Source organism: Nansenia antarctica (assembly GCF_963989245.1).
Source record: "Nansenia antarctica genome assembly, chromosome: 14".
NCBI classification, from domain to species: Eukaryota; Metazoa; Chordata; class Actinopteri; order Argentiniformes; family Microstomatidae; genus Nansenia; species Nansenia antarctica.
The window spans coordinates 19,342,495-19,364,483 of record NC_137684.1 but is presented as its reverse complement, the minus strand read 5'-3'; the positions used below and the strand labels follow the sequence as shown (position 1 = coordinate 19,364,483).

The 21,989-nt window shown below is 48.0% G+C and overlaps 1 protein-coding gene across 1 annotated transcript in view; it reads left to right on the top strand.

Annotated features, from left to right (window-relative positions):
- Window positions 1-240: 240 nt before the first annotated feature.
- The window catches only part of tead4 (TEA domain transcription factor 4), a gene marked incomplete at both ends in the record, with an annotated part of 24,257 nt that continues 2,508 nt past the window's right edge, over window positions 241-21,989 (top strand). Inside the window, 9 exons of the mRNA XM_080544664.1 lie at window positions 241-466; window positions 12,614-12,678; window positions 13,734-13,796; window positions 15,865-15,999; window positions 16,182-16,222; window positions 16,434-16,495; window positions 16,666-16,796; window positions 17,292-17,465; window positions 20,375-20,515. Coding sequence (XP_080400790.1) covers window positions 241-466; window positions 12,614-12,678; window positions 13,734-13,796; window positions 15,865-15,999; window positions 16,182-16,222; window positions 16,434-16,495; window positions 16,666-16,796; window positions 17,292-17,465; window positions 20,375-20,515 — 1,038 coding nt within the window. The remainder of the gene's footprint in view (window positions 467-12,613; window positions 12,679-13,733; window positions 13,797-15,864; window positions 16,000-16,181; window positions 16,223-16,433; window positions 16,496-16,665; window positions 16,797-17,291; window positions 17,466-20,374; window positions 20,516-21,989) is intronic.

Below are 21,989 nucleotides of genomic sequence, written 5' to 3'. Positions count from 1 at the left end.
GGTAATGTGCTTTAGAGTATAGGATGGCTTTTTTCTTAGCCCCATCCTGTATTATACAGTATGTGTGTTACACAATGTTATTATGTATTTTGCTTTCTTATAGGATCATCTTCCCATGTCCTGTCCTGCTCTCTGAAAACCCCTGGACATCACTTCACCATCACACCCTATCCCACCTACCCATCTTCCCCTCTGGGACATTGTCCCCCCCTCTCCCCTGGCTCCCCACCCCAGCTCTGACCTGTGGTCCCCCCCCGGCCCCCCACCACGTCTGCGGAGTGGGAGTCGGCCCCCTCCCCTGGGGGCACAAGCGAGGAGCTGAACGAGCCTCTGGACAAGCCTCTAGAGAACGATGCGGAGGGCGTGTGGAGCCCCGACATCGAACAGAGCTTCCATGAAGCGCTGGCCATCTACCCGCCCTGCGGACGCAGGAAGATCATCCTCTCCGACGAGGGCAAGATGTACGGTACGCCCCCCCCCACCCTTCCTCCACCATCCTTTCCTGTCTCTGCTTCCCTGCTGCTGAGTTTTTGTATGTGCTGTCCACTGTTGCTCGTGCATACATACAGACCTGAGTTCAAACAGCCTGGCACAAGAGAACCAATGGAATAGTCCCAGAAGGGCCAAATCCCGCCCATCTTGCACTCCAGGCACGCTCAAGCAAACAATTGTATTTGGTACTTTTTGAGGGGTACTGTATGTATGCCAGGTATGGCATAGTACTTAATCATATAACATTTTATGGACTTGCTGTTGAAGGTATATAGTGTACACCATCTCTCCTTGTATCTCCCATACATTGACATTGATAGACACTGGCCTTTTGAACATGATTCTCAATATGTATCAAGCCCACCACTGCCAGTCTTATCACTCTTCCACACATAATATGCAGTACTTGTCAATTTGAATGCACACGATGCCTTCACTCACAGTCCCATCAGTCACACTAGATACAATTCCTCTGGCACTCAACTCCTCAACCCCACCCACATGTGGATGGATGGACACAGTCCTCTTCACACATGCATACACACAAGCACGCATGCACGCGCACACACAGGCGCACACGCACACACACACACACACACACACACGCACACACACCCCCCCCTCTATACCAACCCATACACGCACAGTTCTCCACAGGGGGCTCTCTCTCCACCACTCTTCACCATATTCATGTTTCACACCACTGTGGCTTCCTGCACAGCTGTTGGCTCCATGTGGTCCTGTAGTATGTGATGGTCCAACGTGTCACACTCTGTCCATGCCCCTGAGGTTCTGAACAGTGTCGATCACCTTCCCCCACTCTCACTATGACCGTCGTTACACAACTTGGGCAAGACTAAGATGTTAATGGTTGACCCATTTTTGTAATTTCTTTGACTTGTATTCGTACTTTATTTAATTACGTGTCTCCAACATCCCTAAAATGAAAAGAATAACCCAGTCGACTCTAGAATGTTAGGGTAGAATGTTGGGGTAGAATGTTGGGGTAGAATGTTGGGGTAGAATGTTGGGGTAGAATGTTGGGGTAGAATGTTGGGGTAGAATGTTGGGGTAGAATGTTGAGGTAGAATGTTGGGGTAGAATGTTGGGGTAGAATGTTGGGGTAGAATGTTGGGGTAGAATGTTGGGGTAGAATGTTAGGGTAGAATGTTGAGGTAGAATGTTGGGGTAGAATGTTGGGGTAGAATGTTGAGGTAGAATGTTAGGGTAGAATGTTGGGGTAGAATGTTAGGGTAGAATGTTGGGGTAGAATGTTGGGGTAGAATGTTGAGGTAGAATGTTGGGGTAGAATGTTGGGGTAGAATGTTGGGTAGAATGTTGGGGTAGAATGTTGAGGTAGAATGTTGGGGTAGAATGTTGAGGTAGAATGTTAGGGTAGAATGTTGGGGTAGAATGTTAGGGTAGAATGTTGGGGTAGAATGTTGAGGTAGAATGTTGGGGTAGAATGTTGGGGTAGAATGTTGAGGTAGAATGTTGGGGTAGAATGTTGAGGTAGAATGTTGAGGTAGAATGTTGGGGTAGAATGTTAGGGTAGAATGTTGAGGTAGAATGTTGAGGTAGAATGTTGGGGTAGAATGTTGAGGTAGAATGTTGGGGTAGAATGTTGGGGTAGAATGTTGGGGTAGAATGTTGGGGTAGAATGTTGGGGTAGAATGTTGGGGTAGAATGTTGGGGTAGAATGTTGGGGTAGAATGTTGAGGTAGAATGTTGAGGTAGAATGTTGAGGTAGAATGTTGAGGTAGAATGTTGAGGTAGAATGTTGAGGTAGAATGTTGGGGTAGAATGTTGGGGTAGAATGTTGGGGTAGAATGTTGAGGTAGAATGTTGAGGTAGAATGTTGAGGTAGAATGTTGAGGTAGAATGTTGGGGTAGAATGTTGAGGTAGAATGTTGGGGTAGAATGTTGGGGTAGAATGTTGAGGTAGAATGTTGGGGTCAAGTTAGTAAAAAAAAATATCATATTACATTGAAGAGAAATATTTTGATAAGAAAGGTGTTTCTTACAGAATATAAAAGGACATACTGACTAACATCAAGTGCTTGTGAACTCAGATTCCATACTGTGACTGTCTTGCTGATAGATGGTTGATAACAGATGGCTTGCTGATAGCTGCTACATTGCAACTGTTTGATAGCGGATCTCTGGTGGAGAAGCGAGGGGCCCAAATCATTCATAGGGCGGGCGGGTATTGATGGTGTGCTTATCTGACGAGATCTGTCATCGCCCCCACCCCCCCGTCACTGTGCCAAGGCCTTAGCCGTTAGCCTTTAGCCATTAGCCGGCATTAGCATCGCGGCCGTGCTAGCGAGCGAGCTAGCTGGCTAGCAGGCCTGTCGAGGTCACCGCCATCCACTGATCAACCCATAAACCCTTATAAAGCCTGCAATAATGGGGGCAGAGGAGAGGGGGCAGGTGTCACATTCTGTGTCAGGGGAGGGGAGCGGAGTGGAGGGTGTGTGGGGGGGTGGGCTGTGGGTGAGCGCTGAGGTGCCCCTTCCTCCCCATGGGGGTCAGGGGCGGGTGATGCGCGCCAGGGAGAACGTTGGCCCGTCAGGAATGGTATTTGCTCGGAGCCGGGGGGTTCAAGGCAGCTCGGCGGTAACCCTATACCAGAATAGACGTTTACCCTTTGAACGCCTGGAGGGAGGGGAGACAAATAAACACCAAGGTAGCGGCGGTGTCTTGCGGCAGCTCCAGGGCACTTGCGCTCTGCACCTGTCCCTGTGTGTGTGTGTGTGTGTGTGTGTGTGGGTGTGTGTGTGTTTAGTGTGTGTCTTTATGCCTCCCTCCTTTGTTCCCTGCTATTTCTGTGATTTACCAGCCCCCCATGCACCCTGTCCCACCCCCACCACACGTCTCTCTTTCTCTCTCTCACACACACACACACACACACACACACACACACACACACACACACACACACACACTCTCTCTCTGCCAGAGTTCCCCCTCCCTCCGTCTGTCCGTCATTCTGTCAGTGGGTCTGTCTGCCTTTCAGATAACCTACAGCTGCTCCCCAAGTTCACCCCAGCCTCGCGGCGAGCCCGGATTTACGACATGAGAAAAGAGACAAGACTGAGCACACACATTCACCCCACCCCCCATCGCACCTAAACGGCTAAACTCCATTCCACCCCCACCCCACACCCCTCTATCAACGCTGTCAGGGTCACCCACGGCTCTCTCGACACATTGCAACAACTCAACTTATTCAAACTCCAAATAAATGCTAATTTGATTAAGAGGTACACTTATTATTCACACCTAAGGATCAGGACCAAATGTCTCTGTCTATGCCATTGATAATTGAAGGGTCTATGCTGAGGGTCTATGCAAGGGTCTATGCTTTTATAAAAAGTATTCTCAGCATAGTGCATTCAAGAGGAATCAACTATGCTGAGAATATTTTCAATGGCGGTGAATGAAATGGTAAAAAAATAATGTTAATGAATTTTAAGCAATATTTAGTCTCCTCTGCTATATGGGCTGTATGATCGAATACATAAGATCGGAATCATGTACCAATGATTCCATAGATGAAGAAGCGCATGTTCAACATTTTTGGTTGAAGTTCCCCTTTAAAACATTGAATGAGTCATGTGATATTTTAGACAACAAACAATGGGATATTGAGATTCAGAACTGTTAACTAAATTGTCTGCGCCTGGATCCTCCTCCACCCTAACCCTAACCCTAACCCATCCATTGTAAATCCTTAAATCGAGGGGAATGTTTTTGTCTCATATTCCTCATGCATTCATGGCATTTTTTCTCATAATACTTTGCATTGCGCTGGCCCATCATGCCTGTTGCTCATTGGAGATATTAGTTCGCTTGTTAAGGACAGTGTCACGGATATTGTGGAGGTTTTGTGCAGCGGTCAGTAATTCGACATGCGTTGCCAACGAAAACATTTCCAGGCTTCCACAGCTCCATGTTCTGCTATGCCACGTTGAAGCTAATGACAGGCATGTAAAGTAACGGAGATCCAGCGGGTAGAGAGGCTTTTCAGAGCCCAGTTTGATAAATGAAGTGTGTTACTGGGGTTTGAGGGCAGCTGTGCCCTCAGGTACTATGCATAGCTATGACGAGAAGAATATGAGGAGATGTGATTATGTTTTTTTATGAATTTTTTTGTAATAACTCTTTTTTTACAACCCCATTTGCAATTTACATAGTCACAAATCATTTCCTATATTGTTGAACAGTTTAACAGTTTGCCTCTGGCGATCAGGAGATGAGGAGTCCCCTCACGAAAAGGACAAGCACTCTTGCATCGCTAACCCCTAACCTTCCCCGGGACAAACCCATAGATCCATCAGCTAGGGGTGAGGGTGGAATACTGGCCTTGTGCATAGGATACTAGAGCTCTCCACTCGCCAGGGTCTCACTCACCAATTCGGGACTATCAGGAGGAGGGATAGGCTGTGTGTTCTGGTGGAGTGGGGGAAGTTAGGGCCACTGGAGGAAAAGTATAGGAGCATGTTGGACCGTCGATGGGCGCAGAATCTCATCTCTGGCTGAGTCCTCATGGACGGTGGACTGCACCATTCCCACAAAATGAGACAGTCCTTGAGCTGTAGTATGTACCCCTGTCTCACACTCAGTAAGACCCACAGGGACAATGTGCACGTGCGCCAACTCTCCACCTGGAGGGCCAATGAGCCCCCATGCTCCAGTGTGGGGACCCGGGGGGGGGGGGACCCGATGATGGAGAACCTGACGGGTTTATTTTGAGTTTTTTTCCAGAGAACTTTTCTCCGCTAGCCTGCGCGGGAATTTGCTCTTTCCACTACCGGGGCTTATGGGACTTATAAAGGCTACTAACATGAGTGACATGCTTGTGGGACCTACTCTCTAGTGAGGGATTGTGGGATAGATCAGGGGAGTATGGGTGCCTCCCTGGGGGTGTTTACCACCTGAGGGGGGTAGAGAGAGAGCAAGCCGTTTGTAGGCGAGTGTCAGACTTGCGGTCCCGAGCTGTCGCCGGTTTGGGAGGAGGTTGCACTCTTGGGGGGTCCGGGGGGAGAGGCCCCATTGTCACTACCTGCATGTAGCTAGGGTTGATCCGCTTCGGGGAGGGTCTTCCTTCCAGACAGATGCAAGTCAATACAATATGTACAGTTAGGATGTTCAAATAGAATATGTGAGAGGTAATATTTCGATTTATTTTACACAATGCAAAATATAATTCACTTTATTCCATTCCCCCGGAATTTAAATTGTGTGGAAAAGCCTCCGTTTTATGCACACTCTGAGCTTCTTTTTTTCTTTTTTCTTTTTTTACAAGTGCATTATGAAAAAGAGTGCAAGTTCATTATGGGTGAATATTTCTTGCATTTTCTATTTCACTATTGCCTGCATACAGGAGCCAAAAAGCTGTTCTAGAGGAATATCTCATTGAATAACCAAACTGTAGGTTATACAGAGAAATGGCCACCTCAAGACCGAAAAATAAGAAGAATGTCCTTACTTCTCTACTTCAAATCAATTGTTTAATGCTGAATAACGTGTATTCATTTATGTATGTTTTTGTTGTATATATAGTGACAGATACAAACATATTACCACATTGAATAAACAACCATTCGATGTGTTGCACCATACTGCAGTGTGTAGTGTACAGCACATGGTGTATATAACTAAGATTTCCATTTCAAAGTGTTTCCTGAGTTTCATCCTTTTGCCAGTGGAGTCGCAGTTGCTCATTTCTCCAGTTTCTGTGCGTACGCATGGGTCCCACTGTGCGTGGAGGTGCGCACATTTTTAAGCCAAGTATAAATCCCAAAATTGCCGTCAAAGTTGCGTACGCACGTTTTTGGGCGTACGCAAGCTTTATATGAGGCCCCAGGTCTGTAGACCTTCTTGGTTATTGGCTGTGCCCTGGAAGCCTGGAGACACTCAATTGCCTCCTTATACAGAGGCATGCTCACTACCCATGTCAGGTAACAACTTGAAAAGCACAGCATGAGTGTGTAGTAACCAAAGCTGAGTAGCCAAAGCTTAGCGAGGAGTTCTAAAAGGAAACTACTCAACATCCTTGTAAAAATAGGTTGCTAAACTACTTTTCAGTGAGGACAGTTTAGCATGGTTCTAAATTCTCAATGTGCTCAATTCTCAAGAGCTTGTATGAATAGCAGGTGAAAGTCTTTCAGAATGGATAGGAGCATGCTAGGGGGGGGGGAGCTTATATCTCCTTGGCACTGGAATGGGCTAGTATGTGCCTGAAAGCACGCACAAGCCTCGCAGATGTGGTTAAATACGTTTTCAGCGAATCGGGACGCAGGAGTGCTTGTTCCATAGTGAGGGGTCGAACATATGATCATGTTCCTGCTTTATAATTTTGTTATATAATATAATGTGTATAATAACAAAGATGCATTTCCCTTGCTTTCTTGGTTCGAGTTTTGACTTCCTGTAAACATGTTGATCGTGTTAGCTGACTATAATGCAGCCAAATTGCACTGTAAGCATGGAACGGCAGTTCTCTTTCTGTCCACTCAGGACTCATTAATAATATGATGTAGAAAACCGGGTCAATGGAAAGTAATGGTTATCCCTCACCCAGGTCCGAACTTTCCCAGTCAAGTGAGAGATTCACTGATGACTCTTGGCCAATCTTCCTGAGCTATGTTTTTTTACTGGTTTAACACACAGCATTCAACCCTGCCTTCCACTGCTGCCCTATGAATATGCGTCTTGCATGTTTGTGTTGAGTGTGTGTCTTTGCCTTAAGTGCTTGTGTTGCAGAACCAGAGGCCCACTGGTTAGGGTTAGAGTTAGTGGTATCGTGTCATGTGTGATTGGAGACCCGAGGGTGGACACAGGGCGCACTAGCGGGGTGGAGACGGTGTTAGGGGGGACATTTGAGCGCCTCTTGAGGCGATGTTAGTTGGGGGGGGGGCAGTCAGTTACATGGGCGGGACCCTGAACCTGACCCTCCCCCTGTAACCTTAGCCTAGAGACGCTGACCTTCGCACTAACATGTGACAGGATCCTCTCAGAGGACTTCGAGGAACCCTCACAGCCTTTCTGCTGAGGTGCTCCTGGAAGCCAGACAGTGCTGTGTCTGTCTGTCTGTCTGTCTATCTGTCTGTGTCTGTCTGTGTGTCTCTTTCTCTGTCTGTGTCCAGGGGCCTTAGGAAATGTATCCTTCCTTCCCTCCTCCTTTGTTTAGAGTCATCCCTGAACTGGCTTGGCTCGATTGGTAAAAGCTGTGTCGTGGAGCCCCTGCTTACACCTATTCAACTGCGTTCGATCTGTGATTTCTTCAAGAAAGGGGTATGGAAGCATTGGAACATGGGCCAGTGTTTGTCTCCACTATACCCTCCTCTGGTAGGTTAGCTCATGTTTTAAACTTACAGTAGCAAAAGTAGCATTGAGGTAACACAGCAGTTATGGCAGGTGAGTTTTATTCCCGAGAAAGCCTAGTAGGCCTAGCCTGGTGCATCACGCTCACAAAGGGAAAGAATATACAGCCACAGGCAATTTTAGATACTATATATTTAAAGGGATATCAGCCTCTCTGTCGTAGAGAACCGCAGTAGCCAGTGGCCTTGTCCTGACTCTCCTCCTTGCCCCGTCTCTATCGGAGGGTAAATCACACCCTGCCAACACATTCCAGCTGCCTAAATGTGACCCTTGTTCTCGTCCACAGACAGAGAGGCACATGTGCTGGTGGAAGCCTTATGGCGGGCAGATGTGTGTGTGTTCAGAGAGGGGTCTTGATGTGGTCACTGTCTTAACAGAGATGGGTTTGTGTGTGTGTGACACACAGACACACACACACACACACACACACACACACACACACACACACACACAAAGCACACACACTCAGGCATGTTTGGCTTCTTCCTTCTAGAAGGGTTGTGGAAGTTTGGGAACGTCACTGTCCACGGAGACAATGAGAAGAGATGTTGGAAGATGGGCGGGACATAGGATGGCCAGTGATTTCGATTCAAAGCTGAACCAATAGAATGAAGAGAAGACCTGTGGAGAGTTCATCATTTTCAATCATTTAACCCAGAATAATATCATATATATATACAGTATACGTATCCAAAGCAGCTTACATTGCAGTTAGTGGATACATCCTTCAGTATATATGGTCCCGGCCGGAATCAAACCCACAACCGTAACGTTGTTAACACTATGCTCTACCGACTGAGCCACAGAGGACCCGTGTTGACCTGCATCCACAGGGTGCTCTCGCTGTGTATGGTGACTGAGAGAGTGATGGGCATGAGGTGACCTTGAGGGTGAGTGTATGTGGTCAAGGGGTTTAATTGTGCAAGCACACACGTACTGTATGCGCACACATATACGCACACACACACACATAGTGTACACTCACACATACAAACACACACGTGCACGCACACGTGCACGCGCACGCGCACACACACGCGCGCACACACACACACACACACACACACTCTGCAGTAGAGAGAGTGACAGTGGAGCATACACACACGTGCACACGCACGCACAGACACACACACACACACAGACACACACACACACACACACACACACACACACACAGACAGACAGACACACACATACACACACACAGACAGACAGACACACACACACACACACACACACAGACAGACACACACACACACACACACAGACAGACAGACAGACACACACACACACACAGATATACACACACACACACACACACACACAGACAGACACACACACACACACACACAGACAGACAGACACACACACACACACACAGACAGACACACACACACACACACACACACACACACAGACACACACACACACACACACACACACAGACAGACAGACAGACACACACACACACACACACGCACACACACAGACACACACACACACACACACACACACACACACACACACACACACACACACACACATGGATAGGGCAGCTGAGCAGATGCAGGGCCCGGTGCAGGCCAGTCAGTGTGCAGGTATGTGTGGAATGCAGCTGGGCTGGAGAGAAGAGAGCAGACCAGGCAGCATCCCGCTGGGGAGGGAGGGAAGGAGGGAGGGAGGAAGGGAAGGCAGATTTGTGACAGTCAGGCCTGGGGAGGGAGGGCTGCACCTTCGCGTGACACTGCCCACACCCACCGCTAACCCCAGTGACCTTCCACTGACCCCCACACCACCTCTCCCAAACAGGGCTAGGAAGGGTGTGAGGGTGTGAGGGTTAAGGGTACATGTTAGGGTCTCTGTAGTCTGCCTCTGTACTCCTAGATCACCTATTCACAGGAGTCTGGACAAGGTGGCTGTTCTATTCTGTCTGGTCACTTTGTTGACTTGACCAACTTCTCCAAGATCAGATGTCATGGACCTCATGGACCTCTGTTACCTTGACCACTTAGTTAAACAACACCGAACTGGCCCGGGACCAGAGACTAAGGGCGTACTGTCTGAGTTTGCCAAAATCTGCTCCACCCCCACCACGCACGCACGCACACACACACAGACACACACCACCTCACATCGCCCCCGTGGACAGGGTGACCTCATCGTAGTGTGACTGACTCCTTCTCAGTGTCTGTGTCTGATCTTACACTTGTGACGTGGGGTATTTTTGATCTGCCACCCCCACCCCCCCATCCCCCATTCAAGGAGTGGTCCTGGCAGGACATCTGATATAAACACATAAAGATCAACCTCTTAACAGGTCATCAATGAGTCTGTTTAATGCTCACAAATAAATGGGGCTAATTTTGAATGGGGCCTGATGGCGGTGGCTCGGATGGTGTGAAATCAGCCATCAGAAATCACAGTTTGTCACACGGTCTACTTTAGTTGAAAACTAAAAAAAAACTAGCAATTGACTAAGTGCAGTGGCCCAAAAAAAAGACACTTTAAAAGTTATCTACACAACCTTCAATTAAGATCGAATACAATTGTGTGCTTATCAAGACCACTCATTTGGAACAAACAGTATTTTCCCAATTGGTGAGAATACAGCACATCTACATACAGTACATAGTGGTTACCGAAATGAACAACTAGTACAATAGTAGCTTTTGAGTAAAGTCACCGTTTTGAGTAAAGTCAACGCTCCTTCGAGGTCAAGAACTAAGAGGTTGTGGACAAAGCGTTCCGCTTGGCCCAGTATCCTCCTAGTGTCCCCACCTGAAACCCATTCTCAGCTGCATCCTCAAGTCACCTCAACAAAACCTCTTGTGCTTTCAGGGCTGCAATTGCGGAAGAAATGTGGAACACTTCTTTTTTAATCCAAAGGGATTAAGAGAAATATGCATTTAGGTCCTCAAACAATCGACGGACGAGTGCACCTTCCGATAAACACTGAACGCTTGAGGGGTTCCAGGCCCAGAAATGAAAATAAGATTGAGAGTGAATGAGTGCCGTGACTGGGCCGTGTGTGTGGAAGCAGACAGGGACCGAGAGAGGGGTTTAAGTCCACAAAAGCCTGACACAAAGGAAGCCCTACAGCTGTGTGTGTGTATGTGTGTGTGTGTGTGTACTTGTGTGTGTTGTGTGTGTGTGTGCACGCATGACTGTGTGTATAGTTTTGGGAGACGCCGTTAGCAGCATTGCCTTTCTTCATTTTCCTCCTTTGTGAATGTGAGCAGTGCCGCGCCACTACTTCGCAGAATCTGAATCATTGTCCAATCGGCTTCCAGGACCCCTCGCTGCCAGTCCAGCTGCTGCTTCAGTCATGAGTTGCCAGTAGTGAACCAGCTATGCTGTTTAACTTTAAGGCTTTTAAAGATTGATTAGTGGAAAGTTATGTCTGACAAACAGCGTCTGCCAGAACCTTATCCCCAGCAGCGGAGTTTGCGGGAGTGCTGGAGAAACGATGTTTTGCATTCCACTCCGAATCGGATCACTTTTACTGCCTGCCAGTGGTGTTGGGCTCCACCGGGTTCAGGTTGCCTTTCCTCTACCCGGCCGCTGTCATTGGTGGACTGGGAGAGGGCAGTGTGTACTGACCCAGGCATCACTATGTGAGGGAAAGTCTTACAGCATTTGTTCCAGCTTGCCTTGCGTGACCGATCTCTGTGTTAATTCACATTGAGATGTGGTGCCGGGGGGAAAAATTACCGTGTTTAAGAGGTGGTGCAAAGTCACCTCCTTCTAGAGCAGTCTGTGTGTGTGTGTGTGTGTGTGTGTGTGTGTGTGTGTGTGTGTCTGTGCGTGCGTGCGTGTGTGTATGCTCCACTGTCACTCTCTCTACTGCAGAGTGTGTGTGTGTGTGTGTGTGTGTGTGCATACAGTACGTGTGTGTGCAGCGGAGGTGAAAGGCCACATGACTATTGCACCATGTAACCAGACTCTTGATGGAGGAACAAGCCCAAGATTTACTGCGGGCGTAAAAGGCATATTCTATAAACATTGACACACACACCAGCTGCCAGGCTGCCCTCTCCAGGCCAGGCCTCCTTCGTCACCCGCCCGTGGCGGTGGCGTGTCTGCTCTGAGCCCGGCCCGGGATCGCATGGCCGCCCCCTTCACCTGCTCCGCCAATGTGACCTGTCTGTCAGCAGCACAGCCACACAGGGCACCCTGACGAGGGTACACACACACACACACACACACACACACACACACACACACACACTCATAGATACACACTGGAACTGATACATACTTATACAGTTACAAACACTCTTACACTCTTATTTTTATGGAGCACACTCACACGCAAGTGCATGCACACTCACATACACATACACACACACACACACACACACACACACACAGAAACTCAACTAAGCCACCTCTACCACCCCCACCCCCTACTCCTGATTTAATTTGGCCAGCCAGGCACGTACAGCTTAATGATGATGAGTTAGCCACAGTAAACATTTTAATTCCTTGCAGTTAAAACATCCTCTTCCTCTATCTCATCCCTCCATCCTACTCATACCATAGCCATACCTTTGGCCCTCTGTGAAATTGATACTGGGGATCGTAAAGGGCGTAAACTAACAGGTCAAACTTCTACATTTCAAGCATTTCTGCTTGATAACTTTATGTTTCCTTTATCATGCTTCTTTCTGAAACGCACCATCGCCTTAGACACGTTGAAAAACTAACTTCTGTTCACTGGCTTTTACAGGACGGAACGAGCTGATCGCAAGGTACATCAAGCTACGTACAGGGAAGACACGAACGAGGAAGCAGGTGAGTAGCACTTTCCCCTGAGCCGTGACCCTTGCACAACCACACCGTCTGTCCGAGCTGTCTTCGCTGTCTTCCCCAATCACAGCGTTGAAAAAGACGCACATGAGAGGCTGCAATGACAGTGGGAACATACGCTTACGCTCCTATCGAGCCCCTGACCCCCAACTCTCACCACCACCCCTCCGTTCTCACCACCCCTCCATTCTCACCCCCTCCCTTACAGATGCTACGGGATCGGATGTCAGTGTGTTTCTTCACCACCTCACGTAGCCACAGCCTCGTTAGGAGAGCAAGAAGCCAGGGAATACAGGATCCGTATGGGAGAGAGAGAGAGAGAGGAGGGATAGAGGAGAGGAGAGTAGAAGGGCTGGCTAGGGGCAGGGATTTGGAACTCTATCTAGACCATGGGACTTGGTATGCAGTGACTGACTGATGTATTGGCACTAAGTGATATGGCATTACACAGAGAGAAAGAGAGGGAGAGAAGGGGGGTCGACGGGCTCTTATTTGAAGTTAGGATGGGAGGAGGAGTGGAGAGGAGAGGGGTCAGCGTTGGCTGGGACGGTGGGTGTACAGTAGATGTCAAAGGGGAAGAGGGACATCTACTGGTCTACCAGTGGCCAGAGCCACCTACATTAGATTGATTAAAGTCACAGTTTGGCCAACTCAGTTATCGATTCAGACATTGTATGGCTCTAAAAAAAGACTCAATAACCATCTTTAAAGAATGAGAATTCGACTGTGATTCCTGTGGAACCTCTAGTGCCAACATGGAGGATGTTTGCAAACATCTCTCATGTGTTGTAGATATAATGGCTCTGCCACTGGCCTTATCCCACTCTCTATTATGCCACAGATGAACTGTATTCTGTGTTTTGACCAGTTAAAAAAGGTTCTACCTGGAACCAAAAAGGTTATTCAGCCTAATAGGAGAACCCATTGGTTATACTGCACATGGAACAAGAAATGGTTCTTCAGAGGGTTTCCCCAAACACGGACAAACCGCATGTATGTTGGGGGTGAGAGTATGTTGTAACAGGGCTTCTCTCCTGCAGGTGTCCAGCCACATCCAGGTGCTGGCGCGGCGGAAGGCCAGGGAGATCCAGGTCAAACTGAAGGTACGCTACGTGAGTCTCCCCCCCTATTTGAAACATAAACATTGTAGGCTATTGTATTGTGGCATTGACTTACTGTAAGTTGCACCTATATAATTGATGTGGGTAGAACAGCATGTTTGTTATAATTCCAAGAATTTTATAGTTGCCTAATACAATGGATTCGTAGCTTTATGGCGACCACCAGGCCACTTAAAGTGGAACCACTGTACTCGACTACTACCATTCTACCCCTTCAACTTCGATGGTTGCTGCAGCATGAGCTATGCTGTTCATTTGGAGTGGGCTTGCTTGCTGGTGTTTTAGGAGTCTACAATGCTTTTGGGGTGTTGTGTAGGGATTTTGTAATGTGTGTTCTGGGAAGCGGGGCATTGTCATGCTGTTTGACTTTCTTGAGTCAAAGTGTGCTTGCACAGCCTGCTCTTACCCCTCCTCTCTAACTGAGATTTAACACTCCATAAAGTCCAATGCACACGGCCCCCGATTTTGTCGCACCGCCGAACATTCGATTCTCAATTCTTTGAATTATTTCAATTGGTGTGAATGGAGAATCGAATGTTGTCGTGCGATAAAATCGCATCGCACGCCGTGTGCATTGTCTCATTCAAAACAATGGAATCGAATTCGGCGGTGCGACAAAATCGGGGCCGTGTGCATTGGGCTTAACACTCCAACATCTAACGATATTTGTCTGATACTTTCAGACCTTTAAGTACTCTAATGGCAATATGATTCCACATGCTAGCACACCGTGTGTAGATCAAGCTATATGCCAATGCCAAAAATAATAGAAAATATTGTAAATATTGCAAATGTTATATAGAATTCCCGATAGTATTCCGTGCCAATCTTTTCTATATGTTTGGCATTGAGGCATATAACCTGATGTACACAAGGCATTATATCGCCATTTCACTACTTTTGAGATCTGAAAACATTCAGACTTATTTAGATTTTGGAACTGTCCTTTTCTGTTCTTTTAATCCCATGGAAGAAGAGTGTCACTACTCCTGTTAAGGCAGCAGTTCTGAATTTGAATACAAACAATATAGAGAGTCCAAACAAAATGAAACGGAGAGTGGCAGTCGCACCCCCTAATTTATATGAGTGCTATATGAATATGTGCTATATGAATATGTGCTATATGAATATGTGCTATATGAATATGTGCTATATGAAATGCTCAGTCCAGATGATGCATCCCTACAAATTAGCCTAGTCAATGTGAATACATTCTAGCATCCCCGAGGCTTGCTGTGCATGCTTATAAATAAATGCATTTGTCAGGATACAAATTAATCTCTGTATTGTTCCTTCCAGGGATTTCATTTGGTAAGTATCTAAATAAAAGTGTTCCTGTTTGGTGGGTTCAAGCTTACACATCTTCCCCCTGTCCCCCAGCACTTTCTCAGTTTACATTTCTCAGAGCACGCGCACATGCACACCAGGCGGTACACAGCTCCCCGTCACCTTGGACGGCGGCCATTCCGGCTCAGCTGGCAGGGCCCGGCATTGGTCACAGGGTGGCCGTCTGTCAGGCCTTTTTAAATAGGTCTTTCTTGTAACTGAGAACACTACCAGATGTACTCCCCATATTTCAGCTATGCCCTTGTGTTGGCCAGTTCTGGGAACAAGAATGCACCGGGTGGCCTTGCATTAAAGGGCTGGGCTATGAGTGCTCGTGTATAGCCAAGTCCCAGATGATTTGGAAACTGCTGAAGTCAACACAGTGGATACAAACATGGGACAATAATGGCTTGACCATAGATAGGAATGACACTGTTGTCTCTGGTAGGTCATGTCATCTCACACCATTTCATTAGTGATGGCATTAGTGTTAGCATTAGCCGTTAGCATTAGCGTTAGCTAGCCCTCCCAGTGCCCATCTCTCACTGTGACCTCTAGCAGAGACATAGGCTGCTTGTCAACACTGCCCAGCCTCTGCCAAAACAATAAAGTTCACTCTTGCAACCAACGACATTGGGGAGCTAGTGTTCCTTTGAATTGGGGTGCTGACAAAAATGGAACCTGTGTGTGACCTCTGGGACCTTGCTGCTCTCTGTGTCTACAGGACCAGGCTGCCAAAGACAAGGCCCTCCAGAGTATGGCCTCCATGTCCTCAGCCCAGATCATCTCAGCCACCGCCTTCCAGAACAAGATGGCTTTCCAAGGGCTGTCCAGGCCGGCGTATCCCACTGCTGGTGGGGTGAGTGAGTTTACCTGACCCCCCCTCCCTAGGGCCTAGGCTACACTTACCTGAACCACCCTGCCTAGGATCTGAACTTATGTGTGTGTCATGTGTGTGTGTGTGTGTGTGTGTGTGTGTGTGTGTGTGTGTGTGTGTGTGTGTGCGTGTAATAAAATATGTTTCTGTGTTTTCTTTTCCAGTTTTGGCATGGCATGGCAGGACAGCCAGGGGGTCCGGAAGAGTAAGTTGCTCTCCCTTTTTGGGGGGTGTGTATGTGTGTCTGAATGTGGAGCAATTAAAAGAAGACAGAAGTGTTTTCCTAGCTTTTACTAGGTCTCTCCAGTGTCTTTAAGGTCAGCCGGTCCAATTAGGGTCCCGGCTGCGTGTGTCTGCTGCACGGTTCACGAGGGTGAGGGTGTAACGTGTCCTCCCTGCCTGTCTTGTGTCCACAGCATTAAGCCTTTCTCCCAGCAGAGTTACGCCATGCAAGCCACCGGCCCGCCCCCTATAACAGGTGGGTTTTCTCAGTCGTCACGTGTCGACAGACCCTGTCATGCTCGGCTGCCGATGAGATACATAAGATAATGATGAAGGGCTCCAACAAAGCTCTGAGTAATAGCCAGTATGTGGCAACATTTTTCTGAGCATAATGTTGTATTTTGCCCCTGACCCCCCCCACCCCAGGGTACGAGAGCACGGCAGGCTTGTCCATGTCGCCCGGCACCCCCCCATGGCAGGGTCGCAGTATTGCCAGCTCCAAGCTCCGCATGCTGGAGTTCTCCGCCTTCCTGGAGCAACCCCAGGACCCCGAGAATGTGAGTGTTGTTGTAGAAGCCAGTTGGGGGTAGTGGTGGTCTAGTGGATAGTGAGTTGGACTTGGGATCGGAAGGTTGTGAGTTCAAATCCCGCCTGAAGCCACACCACTACTAGTGTGCCCTTGGGTAAGGCACTTAGCCCTCAGTTACTCCAGGGGGAATGTCCCTGTAATTCGTAATTGTAAGTCGCTTTGGATAAAAGCGTCTGCTAAATGGCAAAATTATTTATTTATTTAATTATTTAGAAGCCCCTCGCATTGTCCGATTCTCTCCCCCCATTCCCTCCATTCCCTCATTTATATGACAGGGACAATGCGTCAGCTTTAACATCAGTGTAAAAGACCGTGAGTTACCAACATTTTAAAGTTACAGATTTGGTGCCTTACCCTGAAAGGAGGGCAGACTTCAATCCACACTTTGGCTAATTGTCATTCCATTATTGTTTTTCCTAAATATCCAGTATCTTCTTCTTCTTCTTACCCCTTTCTTATGCAGTTCAACAAGCACCTGTTTGTACATATCGGTCAGTCCAACCCCACCTTCACTGACCCTTACCTGGAGGCAGTGGACATCAGGCAGATATACGACAAGTTCCCAGAGAAGAAGGGAGGGCTGAAGGAGCTGTTTGAGAAGGGACCGCCCACCGCTTTCTTCCTCGTCAAGTTCTGGGTAAGCCTTTTGTGTTAGGATTCTCTCAAAGCCAAACAGGTGAACTATAAGAGAGTATTAACTGTGTTCAATGTTTTTTGTAGCACCTGTCAGCTGATGATGACCTTTTTGTTAACTGTGTTGGGATAGCTTTTAAAGGAATTTATGGAAGATTTAGAGTTAAAACTAATTAAAAGTAATTGATTAAGTCCGCTGGTGGGCACAGCAAGTATAGAGGGCATGGGAGTGCAGTGGGGGCACAGTGTGTGTGTGCGTGTGTGTGTGTGTGTGTGTGTGTATGCCTGTGCGTGCATCCATGGTCTGTGTGTGCGTGTGTGTGCATGCATCCGTCTGCGTGTGTGTGTGTGTGTGTGTGTGTGACAGCAGCCTTGGGCGGGAGAGTGGCAGGGCTGCTCTTTCACTGGGGAAATCTGAGCCTGGGCACCTGTCCCCTCGCTATTAGGCTGAACCCACCCCACACGCATCCACTTATTTATAGATCACCCCCCCCCCCCCCCTGCCCCCTTCGCCAGCCCATTGAGAGAGAGGGTCGGCTTGATTAGAGAGAATGAAAAAAATAAAATAAAGAGGAGAGAAAGAGGGACAGAGAGGGAGGAAACAATGTATAGGGAGGTAGGGATAGACGAGAGGAGAGAGGGAGTGAGTGGGAGAGGAAGGGAAGGAAGGAGGGAGAGAGATGGGGATGAAATGGGATGAGTCCACTGTGTCCATCTCATCTCACCGGTCAGTGGCCACCACCTGACACTCCTCTCTGCACAGCCCACACACCCCACTGCCTCTGAAAGCCCTAACACATTGTTTGCTATAATCCGCAGAATGGAGATTGTTGTCGTCAATTGCTTGAATGTCATGTTCCTAGTCCCATCATCCCGGTCCAGTTCGTCTCCCCTGCTGGCTTGTGCGCGAGGTCACATGCCTCATGACTGTAACATTATTTATTGTGGAGGGATAAAAGACATTGGCAAGTGACACCCCACTGGAAGCACCCATCTCCACCCCTTGGGAGAGGCAGCTGCTGAGAGCCATGGCATTTGATGCAGGGGTAGGCGGGAAAGAGCTGTATATCATGAGAGAGAGAGAGAGAGATAGATAGAGAGAGAGAGAGAGAGAGAGAGAGAGAGAGAGGGAGAGAGAGAGAGAGAGACAGAGAGAGAGAGAGAGAGAGACAGAGAGACAGAGAGAGAGAGAGAGAGAGAGAGAGAGAGAGAGAGAGAGGGAGAGAGAGAGAGAGAGAGAGAGAGAGAGAGAGAGAGAGAGAGAGAGAGAGAGAGAGAGGGAAGAGGAGAGGGGCATGTGTCCAGCAGGCCGTTCATCAATAGGACACTCTCTCTCTTACTTCATGTCAGTGCCCGGGAGTCAAGTACCTACGACATTATGCAAGTCAGTGGAGAAAACAAGCTCATATGAGCGCTCCGGCTAAATCACTTCATCATCTTGTCTGCTATTGTGTCCTGAGGGGGGGCCTCTGCAGTCCCCATGGCATCCGTAACCAAACAAACAGACAAACAAACACGCAAACAGCTGGGCATCTCATCACCCTGCACTCTGGGGGCGTAAACACAAGAACAAAAAACAGCCACATTTCTGAGCTGACTTTTACCTCATTTACTTCATCATAAAGAGAAAAGGCTGTTCGATGCAACCCCGGCTCCGGCACTGGGTCATGACTCGGGGTGTCCTGAGGCGCAGGGTTGGCATGGCAACGGTGACAGGCGGCTGGCCTGTCTCCAAAGCTATGGCATTCTAGATTGAATTTCCAGCTCCCTGGCCGAACCCTGCCCGCTCCCCGGAGCGCCCGTGGCCCTGTCCTAACGGATTGTCTCGCGCCTTTGAAGTGCCGAGAGAATCCGATTTGAGCCGGCCCTTGTAAATTGTTACACAGCGAGCCCAGCCCCACTGATCGAATCAGCCAATTGCGGGCTGTTGATTGTAATTGGATGAATTCCCTCGCAGGCCGTTAAGGAACGGGGGGAGTGCGGGGGAGCTGGTGGGAGCACAGGTTCGGGGAGGGTCACAGGGCCCAGGGGATGAAGACAAATGAGGGAATTAGGGGAGGGGGCGATGAAGACAAAGAGTGCAATGAAGAGATGAAGAGAGGCTGTAAGCGCTGGAGTAATGGCCTATTAGGTGACAAGAGCCTGAGAGGGGAAAAGGTAAACCCCCCGCACCCTCAGTGTCGGAGATGACACCTCAGCTCAAAGTAGACATCGCCTTTAACCACAGATCTAGCACCAGATTACCCTAAACACAACCCCGGCCTTAACGAGAGATGAGATGAATCAGGAAAGACGGTCTCAGTGTTCAAGGGAAACGTCTACCTCCTCAGACAGCAAGAGGCTCAGATCCACCTGACCAACAGGCCCAGACGGTAGTGTGGCCCACAGACACTAGCTAGACACACAGCATCTTGGGAATGCAGAGGCTGGATTGGCAGCCTAAGCTAAGTCAACAGGGGCCAGGCCAGTGGATGTTGCTCGGCTTTGCGGAGAATCAGTTGCAGGCTTTGTTGAGCTGAGTGTCACACTCTGGTGAATATGTTTAGCATAGCTGACACACACACACGCACACACACACACACACACACACACACACACACACACACACACACACACGTGTTCCTTGAAGCACGGTCTATAATCTGAAGAACCTGACAGTATTGAAAGACAGGAATACCCTTGCATACTGTGTGCAGGTAGCTATTCACTTTTGCATTGATGTGTCCACCAAAGCATGACTAATTTGACCAATACATTTGACCTCTCTCGTCTTGTTAACACTGATTGGTTGTTCGCCTTATCCCTTATCATCTTGGTAAGACTGACAGGTTGTTCGACCAATCGCTCTTGGTCTTGGTAAGACCGACAGGTTGTTCGACGGTTTGCCTGACAGGTTGTTTGTTTCCTCTGCAGGCTGATCTGAGTGCCAACCTGCAGGATGACAGCAGCTTCTTCTATGGTGTGTCCAGTCAGTATGAGAGCTCTGAGAACATGATCATCACCTCCTCTACAAAGGTCTGCTCCTTCGGCAAGCAGGTGGTGGAGAAAGTAGAGGTGAGAAGAATAATACATACATACATACCCAGCCATCACCTTGTCTCGAGACATCTTAAGACACATTTGACAGACAAAATGTCTTATTTTGGTTAATTAAGACATCTCAAGACAAGGTGATGGCTGGGTATGTAGCTCTGGAAACATTTAAGAGACCACTGCAAAATGATCAGTTTCTCTGGTTTTACTATTAATCGGTATGTGTTTGAGTAAAATGAACATTTGAGTTTTATTCTATAAACTACTGACAACATTTCTCCCAAATTCCAAATACCAATATTTTCATTTAGAGAATTTATTTGCAGAAAATGAGAACTGGTCAAAATAACAAAAAAGATGCCGTTTTCAGACCTTGGATAATGCAAAGAAAACAAGTTACCGTAATATTCATTTTAAACAATACAATACTAATAATTTAACTTAGGAAGAGTTCAGAAACCAATGTTTGGTGGAATAACCCTGATTTTCAATCATAGCTTTCATGTGTCTTGGCATGCTCTCCACCAGTCTTTCACATAGCTGTTGGGTGACTTTATGCCACTCCTGGTGCAAAAAGCACCTCAGTTTTGGTGGTGGTGACCATCCATCTTCCTCTTGATCACATTTCAGAGGTTTTCAATGGGGTTCAGGTCTGGAGATTGGGCTGACCATGACAGGGTCTTGATCCATCCACACCTTGATTGACCTGGCTGTGTGGCGTGGAGCATTGTCCTGCTGGGAAAACAATCCTCAGAGTTGGGGAACATTGTCAGAGCAGAAGGAAACCATTTTTCTTCCAGGACAACCTTGTACATGCGTGGCTTGATTCATGCGTCTGAAGCACCCCCAGATTATCACCGATCCTCCACCAAATTTCACATTGGGTGCGAGACACTGTGGCTTGTAGGCCTCTTCACGTCTCCATCGAACCATTAGACTACCAGCTGTTAGGCAAAACTGAAATTGATTCATCAGAGAAGATGACCTTACTCCAGTCCTCTACAGTCCAGTCCTTATGGTCTTTTGCAAACCTCAGCCTGGCTCTTCTTTGCTTCTCATTGATGATGGGGTTTCTTCTAGCTTTGCACGACATCAGCCCTGCCCCAAGGAGCCTGTTTCGAACCGTCCTCGCCGTGCCCTTCACCCTAGCTGCCGTTTGCCATTCTTTTTGTATTACTTGTTGTCATCCTACGGTTGTTGAGTGACATTCGAATGAGTTGGCGGTCCTCCCGATCAGTGGAGAGTCGTTTTCGCCCTCTGCCGGTCTGTAGCTTTGTCGTCCCCAATGTCTGCTGTTTGACCATGTTGTTATGAACTGCTGTGTTTGAAATGTTACGGATGGAAATAACCTGATGCTCACTGCATCACTCCTCTGCATCACTCCTCTGCATCACTCCACTGCATCACTCCTCTGCCAGTAAAGCCAGAATTGAACCCTTCTTTTCCTCACTCAAAATATATTTTTTCTCTTTTGGCATGGTCAATGGTTCTTTTC